We start from the raw sequence: 14,148 nt of genomic DNA, 5'->3' as shown, positions 1-14,148 counted from the left end.
ACGTCGAAAGATTTCATTAAAAAAATAATAATAATAATGATGTAGGTAATCTACTAAAAACTGGAAAATAATTTGGAAGGTCCTAGGTAGCAGTCATCACACCACTCTCCTCAGCAATCTACGGTATTGATGAGATAGCAAAATAATAAAATCGTTGGGCTTGGTATTTACATATTTACTCAGGTTACGCTTCGCCTAACGATTCCATTATTTTCTATTTGATCAATTCCGTAGATTGCTGAGGAGAGTGGTGTGATGACTGCTACCTAGAACTTTTCAAATTATTTTCCAATTTTTAGTACATTATCCCTTTTTTGTAACCGTTTGACATAAAAAATATTTTTACTCATTTTTCCAAAATATGGGCTATATATAAACAAATTGATATATTTCCTGACTGAGTCATGAAAATGTAATTTGAGTACTCTAAACCGCCTGGTATAAAGCATCATTCCCACAAAAGGTGTTCCTGTAAAGGAAATAGAGAGATGCTCATTCAGCAAGTGAAATGTGAATCAAGGTAGTCCCATCATAAAAATTTCCGTAATAGTGGTTCCAAACGCTTCTAAATATCGAATAGAATTCCACCAAAAGTTTTCTTTACAAATTATTACTTCATCACTATCTCGAATATATTTTCCCAATTTTGAAAACATTTTTTATTCTAGGGTTCTAGTTCAACTCTTGAATCGCAGAATTGTTGATGAATAGAAGCTTTATACTTGACGTGGACACATCGATTTCATCTGACACTGCTGTTTACGAGAAAGTGTCCCAAGACCCTGTCCTAGGTCAATTTTTCTAATAACTCACGTAACCAAAATTAGACACTATTTGAATAGTTCTGAATCACTCCATGGTAATGATACCAAATTTTACTCCAATCCATCACCTTTTACAGGAAAATTCGGCCTCAATTCCCAAATGATGCAATGAATGGTTACTTCCATTGAATATTGCTCAATGTGTCGTCTTACATATAAAAAAACAACTGTTTTTCCTTACACATTACGATATACTCAATCACAAACTAGAAACTGGTATTTACCTGATCTAAGACCAGTGTGTTTTATCACTTCAGACCTCACCTGCTCCAATCATATTCTATCAACAAGCGAACGTGTCAGAATTGATTTCACGAAACATTTTTACAAATACCCTTCATGACATCGATGAAACTACCATACTTACGTTCACCCTATGTTATTCAAATCTGTTGAAAAACCAACCCTCATATACTGAAAGCTACACTCGGAGGAGATCTCATCTTCTCCTTCCGCACTCTCATATAAAATTATACTAGTCTGGGCCAAATTTTCATTCAGAATTTTGATAAAAGATCATAAAACTATTGATTCAAACTGAAGAAATGAACTTTGAGACCAAACAATGAAAGCAGTTTCAAGGCATTCTAATTTTCAATATAATGAAAAGTTGTTAGTGCTACATCTGTGAATGCTATTGAAAATGAAATCGATTATATCTTGTTCTGATCCTTATGTTCATAATAATTTTGTACTCTGCTATACTATCATGTTTATATTTTTATTAGCGTCCATATGATCCTTATGTTCATGATAATTTTGTACTCTGCTATGGTATCATGTTTATATTTTTATAAGCGTCCATATTGATCTTATTTTATTTATTAGACTTTCATAGGACACTGTCCTCAGCTTTTTACTATGTTTATTATGTTTAATTATATTTATTATTATATTTCAAATAGAGTGAGTCAATTCACTATGTAAAAGTTCATTTGAATGGAAATAGGGTCTCTGGAGCCATTTGGAAGCTATATATAGAGCAATTAAAATTGGCACTATCGGTAAAATATATGAGTAGTATATTTCAGTTAACATAATTCTTCCGAGTTTCATAATAAAATATCCAGGAAATTAAATACACTCTCACATACAACGCTCTCAATTTCAGTTCCACCACCTCACTCAATGAACAAAGAGAGAGAGAGAGAGAGAAAGAGAGAGAGAAAGAGAGAGAGTGAGTAGCTACTTTTTGACTTGAGTCATTTTTTACTTTTGAAAACCGTTTTCTTATCTATACTTCCATAGTTAACATTTTAACGGAAAAAATTATAGTTTCACCGTTAACATCTGTCGTTTCCATACGAACAACAAACCTCGAAATTCGTGCTATCTGAAGATAAACACGGTCTTACCTTTTAACGCATGATTCTTAGCGATCCCAAAAATGATGCCATGATTATGTACTCAAGAAAAATGAAATATCTTTCATATATTAAAAATTGGATTTTTCTTAACAAAAACAAAAGAAAACTTATTCAAAGTTGAAAAGGGAATACATTTCTGAAAGCACATCGGCCTGAAAATATCTGAAAACAATCCCAATATCGAAAAAATCGACTCATTTTTCAATTATTTAAGTTGTAATAAACAACACCCCCTATAGTTATACCGGGAATGAGTGAGTGATTTAGGCCAACATGTTTTTTTCAAAAATTGTAGTATTCTTTTAGTTATCCAGCTAAATATAACGAAACGAAATGTGGAGACTGAGAATTCGGAGTTTCGTCTATCTAATGCTTGAATCGTGATACAAAACCTAACGATCATTACCCATTGATGCCAAATGTATGGGCTTTGTATAATGCGTGATATCTAATGGGACTCGTATGAACCGTATTAAATCCACACAATATATATAATTTTATACATATCTGCTAGCGCGCCCCCTACCTGAAATAGCGAGAACTAAAGGTGTATATCTTGAGACGTTTTCCATCGTTTACAAAGCCCGGGCTATATTTCGTTTATGAGGTGCCCTACTCATTTCTAACCTGATAAAAACGATATACACGTGAATTTTTACGAAGCCCGAGACCGGGCTTCACAAAAGTGTATAAGGCTTGGTACAGTGGCCCTGTGTAGCGTTTTGGGCTACACAGGGCCACAGGGGGTTAATACGTCTATATATATATATATATATATATATATATATATATATATATATATATATATCACAAGATTCATTTGGTGGAATAAGAACAACGGTCGTTAAAATGATGTGTAATCTAGATATATTTACATGATTGTGTATATTGCATTCCTAATATTAGTGTCGGTAAAAAATCGTCCACAGCCATTTTCTTTTCGAAAAACAAATTAAATGGGATATGGTTACAGTGAATATGAAATTGCATTGATATAACGAGTATCACATTCATGTTTTCAATTTCTTAATCCTAATCATAACAAAAACAACACATAATCATTTTTCACTGGAGAAATATGTCTTACTGAAATTAAATATGGAACTGCATCAACATCCACCTAACAAAAAAACCTTTATTTTTGTAGAAAAAATATTATGTACATTTCTGCTTCAAAAGGATCCACTTGTTCTTTGAAACAATTTCAAAATACTTTTTGGAATCAATGCTTCTCGCACATTTTCAAAAATCAATTTGCTAACTACCTACACCAAGATTTTTTTCAACATAACAAGATTAGTAGCATTATGTTTAGCCATATCCAGAGGCAATGACGGTTCATTTTTCTTTGTTTGTGTGTGCCAAACTAATATCTGAAACATAGAAATAAAATAATGATAATAATGATGATTATGATACGTCTTCATAATTTTCATTTCGATGAAAGCATATTCTGATAGGCAATATCATCACAAATTTAATAAGGGAATGCTCTCAAGAAAATATCGTACACGTATAAGTACACGAATGTACTCAAAATATCATCGAATTTTTGGATGTAGTTCTTCCTAAGCTCATATATTTACTTTGACCCGACTCGAATTATTGGTTTGATATCATACGAGAAATAATTGTTAGTTTCTAAAAAAAATCGCCTCCATGCCAAACAAGTTTTTCTGATGTCTTTATCAATAACTCAAGGTGAATTGTTAGGTTCGAACAAAAAACAACATGGAATTGAATGATGCTCAAAAACATCATATGTTTTTGAAAGAATCAGCAAGCATTCGATTCTATTTGAGCTCATAGGTTCTAGGAAGATACTTTTTTTTTTGTTTCCTTTGTCCAAATTTCCTTCACAACTGACATTATTTCAAGCTAACATCCACAATATAATCATCATCCAGAACTATTGTCCAGTTCTTCAGTTTTTCTCAACAATCTAGATGACACGGCGTTGGCATTCCGGAAGAAGCAGTTTCTGGCGATGTGACTTCCCGCCAGATAAAATAAGTGAACTTCATGTAGATTGTTCAAGTATTTGTGGCTCGAATAGGCTAGTGTCCAGTTTGCACAGATAACATATATCACATTTTCTCATTGAAACACATTTGGAGGAATAGAAGTGTAACATCGTTTTGGTTTTCTGTTCTTTTCTGGCCAACATCAACTTCAAATCGTCGATGAAGTTCTCATGAGATGGAAAGGAACTTAACATTCCAGTTTTTCACTCTTCCCACAACTCATCGTCGTCTTTTAGACCATTATACCAGAGTTTGGCAATTCCTAAAAGCTTTTATTGCATGGCATATGATTTTTTGGCATCGTCCGGGTGATGAATGAATGCGAGTTGTTCGATTTCGTTCAGGCAATTCCTTGAATCTAGGCCATCGACTTCAAAGTCAAATGTGAGCACATAATACCGCACTGTACTAATACTGCCTCATTCAAGTCATTTTACAGGATCAATCGTAAAATAATTATTCATTGTGGGCTGCATTTGATACAAAATCTCAATCACGTTTGCGGCAAATATTTCCTCTATTGTGTGTTTCTTAGCCGCTTTCCTCCGATCAACCCGTTCATCCTCCGATGATGATCTTTGTGATATTCGTGAAGACGGCGACGTCATTTCAGTGATTCATTATCACTCCTGGTATCACTATCATTTTCCATGGCAATAACTCCATACACAAATTATGGAGATAGCAAAAAAATCAACACTTTTGAAACATAACGACGCGACGTAAAAAAATGGAACGCGCGCCGTTCCTTTTATTGCGGCGTTAACTGGTCGAGAAAACGCTTTAAAATATTTTTTTAAAGTAAAAAGTAAGATTTTGTGGGCTAAAACATGTGAAAGTACAGACAATAACAGAATAGGATTATTCAAAATAACAAAATTGTAAACATTCTAAGCACTTTGAAATGTTTTTTTGTATGCGACTTGTGGTTGCTTTTTCAATTTCCTGGGGATCCAGATCTTCAATAATTCGCACTATTCGCCGTCGCAATTCTTCTTTGGTAGGCACTGAAGTACTGTATACCCTTTCTTTTAAAACACTCCATAAAAAAAGTCAGGTGACGTGAGATCGGGTGATCTCGGTGGCCAATCTCACGGCCCTGAACGCCTAAACCAACGATCGTCGAAGAGTTCGTCAAGTTTCCTGGAAACTTCCTGGGTAAAATGAGCTGGCGCTCCGTCAGTTGAAACCACGAATTCCTATATTCCTCTAAAGGCAAATTTTCAAGAAAATCGGTTACAATCGTCCTTAATATTTGGAGATATCTCTCTACATTCAGTGTGTCTTCATAAATAAAAAAACTAATTTTATTGTTCTTCAGAATACAGAAAACATTCAGGTCAAATTTTTCTTGAAAACCCATTTCTTTTGTAACATGAGAATTATGATCAGCCCAAAAATGTTTATTCCTTCTATTGAAAATACCATCCCTCGTAAATTTTGATTCGTCGCTCCAAATTATTTTTGACAAAAATTCCCGAACTTCCTGTGTATGAATCAAAAGAGATTCACAAAAATTCATTCTACGTTCGAAGTCTTCTGCTTTTAGAGCTTGAACTTTGATAAATTTATATGGATGCATTCCGTGATTTTTCAAAATTCGTTGTACTGAGGCAAGTGATACACCTAAATCTTTTTCTGCACTGCGAATGGAAGTTTCTGGATATGCATAAAAATATGCCAAAACGTTAATAGTATTGTCCTCATTTGAAAGAACAAGTTTTGGTAATGTTGAAGGCGCTTTTAACATGGAGCCATAGTTAAGGAAATTATTTTGTAATCTTACAAACTTCCTCTCGTTCATTGGTGTTAATTCAGGATACATTTGGTTGAATTTTCCGTGTATAATAAATAATTTCATAAGAACTTCGTTTGAATAATCAATATTTGCATTCATTTTTGGCGATTTTTTGAAATACCGTCAATAACCATTTATCAATTACTTATAAAAGTCACCAAACTGTCATAAACTTGATATTTTCACGACTACCTAGAAATCAAATTCTTTAAAAATTATTTTTTGTACAACTGTTATTGGAAATCTCTTTGATAGAAACACTCCAATCAGAACACCTACCAAAAAATCCAAAGATCGTGTGTTCAAATTCCATGGACCCTATAATTTTTTTTATTATCAGAAGTAACGTTATACAAAAAAATTATGATACATTTGTTAAAAGTGATTTTATTTTGCTCGTGAGTTTGCTCCACTTGCTGATGCTCGTTTTGCAATAATCCCCACTCACAAAATAAAATGCTACTTTCAACACTTGTAGGTAAAACGTGAATAACTATTTTTCCACAAAAACGGCTTTATTTAGAAAACTTGATGATTTAGGTATAGAGACATGTTTATCATCTTGAAGCATTCTTTACCATCATTCAATTTATCGAGTAATATACAGGGGGTTAAAACCCCCTGGTAAGGTAAGAAAACGATCTTTGTGTTGTGTTTTAGTCATAAAAAGAAGTTTGTAATAGTTTTCATTCCGTGTGTTATAGTTATGAGCAGGGAGTTGGTTGGAGTGTTTTGAAGTATGATATTTAACACTTGTGATGAAGAAGTATAACTGCGTCAGGTCTAATTGGTCTATGTGCGTCCTTAGAGCTCCACCCCATGCTAGAATCCCGTAGCGTAGATGGCTTTCTACTAATGCATGGTATAACATTTTCATCAGGCACACAGGTATATTTTTTTGAGTTTTCTGAATTTGAATAGAATTTTTCTTAGTTTCTTTGATACGTATGTTATGTGAAGATCCCATTTTAAGCGATAGTCAATGATGACTCCCAAGTATTTAATTCTTTTACAGGTATTATGGTAAATTTTTCAGTGGCGCTTTCTATTTTCAATTCTTGGAAATCGGGAAGTCCAGGTGAGCTGCAGCTAAACGGTAAGTAGTAAGTCTTGTCTGTGTTGATTATAAGTAGTTTGTGCTCAAACCATTTTTTTATAATTTCTAAATCGTGTTCAGTTTCAAGTTTCAGATTCTCCCACTTATCAGATATTCCACACTCTCTTTATCGGTCACTACTTTGTAATGTACCTACAATCAATCTTTTGATCAGGATGCACCAGATTATAAATCAAGCAGCTTTCACATGAAGTTATAAAAAATATTATCGTGACCATTCATATGCACCTGAATGGCTTTTTATCGCGTCAGGAACTACAATATTTTCAGTAATAGTATCTCACAAACTGTTTAAAATGTGAACTTTCAACCAAAATGAATAAAAAAAACATATATTCTATATGCTTGTCAAAATCACATCTATTTTGTAACAGACATTTCCCGGTTTTCAATCAAATGTTCTCATGTTTGGAATACGATGTGATCAACTGATTACGATCAACCAAAAAATGATAGCTTCATATTGCTAAGGAAATAATATTCTCGCAGTTCAATATTTTCAAATCGAAGAATGGAGGAAAAAAATAATTAATTGGGATTCTGTCGAAACATGGATAAAGTGAGTCGCAAATTAAGTAAAAAAGTTGCACCTCCAGTAAATTGATTTAATATATCTTGATCATCAAATATAAATGACATTCATCAAGAATTCTTTGATTCTAATGAAATGAAAATTCTCACACAAGTGACACAGGGGAGATATGAAAATATATAAATCTACACTTATATGCAGGAACAAACGGAACTGAGTCTACGAGAGACTTTCCCTTTGTAAGTGGTGATTATAAATGAGTGAATCGAATATTTTTTTGGGCTTGAAGTAGACAAAAGAATACTCACTGTAGTACAATTTGACGCTAGTAACTCGGCTTCCTTAGGTTCAAAAGGAGCTAGACTTTTCAAAAACCCATCTTCTTCAAAACCAGCTTTGAAAGGCATCTTTGCATGAGGACGCTTCATAAGGAAATCTACAGAAACCGCAAATCCTGCCATATCAACAGCAAATTTTCTGCCTCCTATCCATCCATCATAAAAACCAGCAAAAACGCCATTTTTCACAATTGGGGAACTAACACCAGCCTTAGTTACTAATCCGACAGGAAACATGGACACTTTTTTCGTATACCTTATCTTAAATGAAATGATGTTGATACTTTCAAATACTTTAAAATCAATTGGAATGAGGTACTCACTTCATTAAATAAATCCAAGTCATAAGTGTTATCATCATCAGCAAAATAAAACACTCCTGTTTTAGCATTTTGTCGAATCCACTCCAAACCTTTATTTCTGTTCGAGACTCCTCTGGGTTTGGGACCCTTCGTTTTATTTTTATATTGGACCGGCATTGGAGCTGAAAACAAAAATACAATTTCATGTTTCAGATTTTCCCCACATTCAGAAAGTTGAATTACCACAACAATCACTCATCACATACCAAATTGATGCATCAATAAATCTTTTGAACAGACGTTAATGAATCACCTTTTTGAATTTCAAGACATACACGTGATTAGTCAAGATGAATGTTGGTACTATTACAACTCACAATAAAATCGTATGATAATATGTGTGACTGTTTTTGAAACATACGCAACGAATGTCGCAGAACTCAGTGCAACTTAATTTTAGAAAACAATTCAGCAACGGTCTTCATTCCAGTGAGCCAAAATAACATAGATGAGCATTGCGAGAAAAATATTCCGGTTGAATTGAGAAAATATTTGAAAAGCGGATCTGGATCTGATTCCGGATCTGGATCTCCCCCTACTATTTCTGATCATGAGTAACAACATCACATGGCCTTCAGCTAGGTGCATGTCATCTCACCTTGAATGCATGAAGTTCCACATCGACATTAAACTCTCGTCACGGTATCTAGCCCACAGTATATAGCATATGAGACTGGTATCTTCTTGGGTAGCGATATGAAAAACAAGTCAACTATGGGTAAACATAATAAATCACGTATCTAAAAATTACCATGTGGATCTTGGCCAACAGTTTATATAGAAAGGAATTTCAAAAAGAGAATTTTCGAAGAAAATAAAAAAAAATGTGTACTGAAGAAAACCAATTCCACATATAGTAGTCACCTTCAAGAAAATAACTTCGATTTCAACATGGACAACGACATATTACATATAGAAAATAAAGAACAAAAATTAAACTTGCTCGAAGCTTTGGAAATCACTCAGCGATGTTGAATTTTTTTCCGTAAAATGTCAATAATCACCCCATCCATAAATTATCCGTTTTCCTAGAAGTAATACTGCATTATTATTATTTGAATAGAACTGGTCGATACTTGATGAAAATCCATATCATAAATACTAATCAATATTGTATGATTTTCACTATAAGGGTTTTACAAAAACCACGACACGTGTTTCACCAGACATCACCAGAAGATGGCAAATGAGACTTTGCCGAAACGTTGTGAAAATAATCCTTATGGGGATAAAATACACAGAACACGGAGCGAAGCCCGAGAAAACAATAGATATATATATATATATATATATATATATATATATATATATATATATATATATATATATATATATATATATTGATTGATGCAACTAATTTTCCTTCATTTTGAATATTTCAATATCAAATTCTACAAAAAGGATGTGAAGCTTTATATCTTCTATTAATTATCTGCGAGCGCTTTCGACAGTTGGTAGTACTGTCATCTTCTGGCACTCCTCAAACTGCAGTTTGCGGAGTGCCAAATGTGCGGTTGGCTCCTGTTGTTGACTCCGTGCGTTTGTGTTGTTTCCTGATTTCGGCAAACAAGTGTTGCCCATCTTTACACTTGGCTGCACCGCGCTGATGAGGCCAATAGCCAGAAACACGTGTCCGCGGTTTGCTTCCCTTTTTTTTGTGTCCACGAATTATTCCATACTTGATTTGTATCATACACACTCGATAAAATCTCTATCTATATATATATATATATATATATATATATATATATATATATATATGTATGTATATATCTTCTCTAGATTTACTATTTCTAGGTATGTGTATTGTTTTATTTAATAAATTGAATGTTAGGTCTTGTTATGTTTTGGTTTGTATTCGTTCCTCGATAAGTGATTTATGACTGTTGAATTTATGGATGACAGAGTTCCATGTAAGTGCAATTTTTTACCATTCATTTAATGTAGAATTCCTATGAATGTTACCTGATTTTATTCCATAACGAATGTTTGGAATACATACTGAGTAGAGAATAGTGTCTTCTGTATAATTCAGTGTTCATATAAAAGTATTTGTTTCGAAATCATTTTTCTTTCTCTGTATAATTGAAAATAAAATATTCGTTTAAATTTTAGTTGTTTTTCAGTTTTCCAATATTACTGTATTAATGACTCAATTGCAATAGGTAATTTGTTCAATAATTACCTTAAAGTCTTACTATCTTTCTGCATTTTTTCAACAAAGAAATTCAATATTGTGTTACGTTATAAATTCTTATAATCATAATCTTGGTCTAAACGATGATATTTCACCTTTATCTTCGATGAGTAACAAATTTATTTATATAGTCACTTCTAACAAAAAAATATATGTTACTGTGGTGATTGGTTAAGAATGACCACTCGGCTAGCCTAGCGGTTTTGTAGGGGGTGGGTAAGGTAAATGAATCCACCACTAGGGTGATGTTTTGAAATTAACCTGATTTATTGATTTATAAATTAATACACAACAATAAGTATGGAAAGGCCTTCTGAATCTAATTAAAAACAAATAAGAGCTTGTGTGATCACACCTCGTCTACAATGGCAGCTACCCCAGTTGTATATGAAATATTGTTATAAATATGAAACATATGAACAATATGAAACCGACAATTACTAATTCGGTGAGATGGCTATCTGCGAAGCGGATGTCACTATTATGTGCACTATAGTCTATGCATAGCATGCATGAAGCGGTGTGATCAAGCTAACTGGAAATTCTTCGATGATGACTATTACTGGTTGTTATTCAGCTGTTGTCTGTCGCGTAAGCAACAAGGAAGGTTGCAGCATGCAGGAATTGGAAAATATGATAACTCAACCCAGGCGTTACCTAGCACTTATCTTGTTATAACTTATTCCTGCAATATGGAGGGCTGCTGAACTGCTTTATACCATGCAGTGGAGAAAGCAGGGGTGACTTCGGAATGAAGTTGGCCTGGAACCTTGGATCCGACAATCTGTCGATGATGTCGCAAGAAAACACTAAATCTTGCGCCTTGAATTGTCTGCTCTGTTTGAAACTCGAAATGCTTTTCGTAATTGGTAAAAACCACAAATTCCACCCCCACGTTGGGCGGGGGTAATGTTACGTGCCAAAGTATTGCCACGTAACAAACATTTGAAGGAATAATTCATGGGTACTATTCACCTTTCAAATAGACAACCAGTTCATCGGGGAGATGTATAATGGGTTGCATATCAAACATAGCAGAAATAAATGAAAACTAAAATAGCATAGTTTATATAAAAAGCTTCATTATCTTTGAGAAGACCTATTTATTGTGCTATTTCAAAAACTTATATAGTACGCACAGATAGCAAGGTTGTTTTCATTCCAGTATCTGTTTTTTTTTTTGAGGGAGGGGGTGAGTCGTTTTATGTAAAACGAATAATTTATTATTTGCTTACACAATTTGAAATGGAAGTCAATCGACTTAGAGCCGATGAATTAGCATATGAACTTCAAATACGGGGTGCATTACCGATGTACATTTACTGGAGTCACCTATGCAACGTCAAGTATCTTTTCAGAACTGGGATTCAGAAGTTCATGAAGATAGTCGCAGAAGAATAGAAATGGACAAAGAAAGGGGTTACTACGGAAACGTTTCGGATTTGAAAAATCCAAGATTCGGCGACTACACAAGAAGAGTCGAGGATGGCAGACCCAGATTTGAAGATAACAGAAGGATGCAAGATAATTACCGAGCAAAATGGGACCCTAACAGAATGAGAAATGATGATATATTCCATGATGGAAGGTATAATATCAGAAGTGGAAGTGATATGCTACAATCGCGACTAGGCCAAGAAGGTCTAAGGTGGAATGGTAGCACAGGAGAAGATACAAGCGCTATGTATAGTTCCAGGAGGCACCGCACGGATACAATCGGAACTGAACATAAACCAAACTCAGAAGATAATGGTAGCGAGGAGTTGGACTCGACATTCGAACTGGCAGCTCTTCGACAAGGAGTCAGATCAGTGCAAAATATTAAGTGTTTCAATTGTGGAAAACTAGGTCACATCTCAAGAAATTGTCAAATGCCAAAGATTGTAAGATGTCACCAATGTGGCAACCCCAGCAGGAACTTACCAGTAGACGAAAAATATTCCCATTATCCGGGAAACGCAGAGGAGAGTTGCGAGGAGGCCGCATCGTAAACTCAGGGTCAAGCCACGCGGCCACTTCTAATTACACTAATTATGTACGTGTGCAATATGAGTTGGATTACGTTCTTTCCAATGTCCAAGGAGATGAGAGACCTTATCTCAGAGTAAATATCTTGGGTATTAATTTAACGGGTTTGCTGGACTCTGGCTCATCAGCGACAATCATTAGGGAAGGTGGTTATAAGATGATTAAGAATTTGGGTCTGAAATTAAATAGATCTGTAACAAAATCATGTACTGTCGCGAATGGAAACGAGTGTGAAGTAATTGGTTATTATGACCTACCTTTTCAAGTGACTGATAAAGTTGTTGTGAAAACTTTAGTGGTACCGTCCCTACCGCACCTACTAATATTGGGTTCCGATTTCTGGCGACAAGTTGGAATTGTTCCAGACCTTAGAAGTAATCATTGGACTTTCTCAAATGAACCAGCGGCGTTTGAAATAGCGAGCATTACTGACAACATGCTTTTATCAGATCTTCAGAGAAAGCAGTTGGAGGTCACAATGGAGAAAATTTTTGAAGATATGCCGTCTGGATTAGGATGCACTCATTAGTAAAACACATCAAATCGAAAGCTGAGCCCATAAAACAAAGATTTTATCCTATGTCACCGGCATTGTTGAAGCATGTGTATGAGCAGCTAGATGACATGTTGCGTCAAGGGGTAGTGGAACCATCGTCATCGCCATGGTCTTCTCCCATTGTCATGGTCAAAAAAAAGACGACACTTATCGATTCGGTATAGACTTCAGAAAAGTCAATAAAGTCACGGATAGAGACGCTTATCCACTTCCTTTTGTGTCTACTACGTTGAATAAACTCAGAGATGCAGCCATTCTTACCTCATTGGATATAAAGAGTGCATTTTGGCAGGTGCCGTTGACGGAGGAGTCGAAACCGATTACAGCCTTCACGGTTCCTGGCCGTGGTCTTTTCCAATTTACCCGTATGCCATTCGGGTTGCATAATTCAAGCGCAACGTGGCAGCGTTTGGTAGATGGCGTATTAGGTGCTGATCTGGAACCTTTCGTTTTGTCTACTTGGATGACATAGTGATTGTAACGCAAACATTTAAAAAGCATTTGGAAATCTTGTCAGAAATTTTCAGAAGACTTAAGGAAGCTGGTTTGAGAGTTGGGAGAGAGAAATGTCAGTTTTGCAGGTCAGAGTTGAAATACCTTGGGTATATAGTGAATAAGAATGGACTTCATGTCGATCCCGAAAAGGTGTCGGCGATCTTAAATGTGCCTCGGCCTTAAAACGTAAAAGAGATACGACGTATCCTGGGTATGACTAGTTGGTACCGGCGATTCATACCAAACTTTGCGACTGTGGTGGCGCCCTTAACGAATTTGTTGAGAAAGACTGTGAAATTTTCTTGGGAGGAGTCATGTGAACAAGCTTTCATAAAAATCAAAGAACTGCTGATCTCAGCACCAGTAATGAGCTGCCCAGATTTTGATCGCCCTTTTTGCATTCAAACGGACGCTAGTGATTATGGATTGGGAGCGGTCTTGACTCAAAGTGATAGTGAAGGAAATGAAAAGGTGATCAGCTATATCAGTCGGTCATTGTCTCGAAATGAA

The 14,148-nt window shown here is 35.0% G+C and overlaps 1 protein-coding gene across 6 annotated transcripts in view; it reads right to left on the bottom strand.

Annotated features, from left to right (window-relative positions):
• Positions 1-3,031: 3,031 nt before the first annotated feature.
• LOC111509614 (galactosylgalactosylxylosylprotein 3-beta-glucuronosyltransferase P) overlaps positions 3,032-14,148 on the bottom strand; it is a 126,079-nt gene continuing 114,962 nt past the window's right edge. For all 6 annotated transcript variants that reach the window (XM_074185081.1, XM_074185087.1, XM_023165387.2 and 3 more), the window contains exons 4-6: positions 8,324-8,484; positions 7,971-8,261; positions 3,032-3,564 (exon numbers count right to left, since the gene is read on the bottom strand). In XM_074185081.1, coding sequence (XP_074041182.1) covers positions 3,457-3,564; positions 7,971-8,261; positions 8,324-8,484 — 560 coding nt within the window. In that variant the 3' untranslated portion in view covers positions 3,032-3,456. The remainder of the gene's footprint in view (positions 3,565-7,970; positions 8,262-8,323; positions 8,485-14,148) is intronic.

This window comes from Leptinotarsa decemlineata, unplaced genomic scaffold, assembly GCF_025532065.1.
Source record: "Leptinotarsa decemlineata unplaced genomic scaffold, Ldec_3_MD MMD2_P_RNA_scaffold_2, whole genome shotgun sequence".
Lineage (NCBI taxonomy): Eukaryota > Metazoa > Arthropoda > Insecta > Coleoptera > Chrysomelidae > Leptinotarsa > Leptinotarsa decemlineata.
This window is presented reverse-complemented; position numbering and strand designations above follow the sequence as displayed.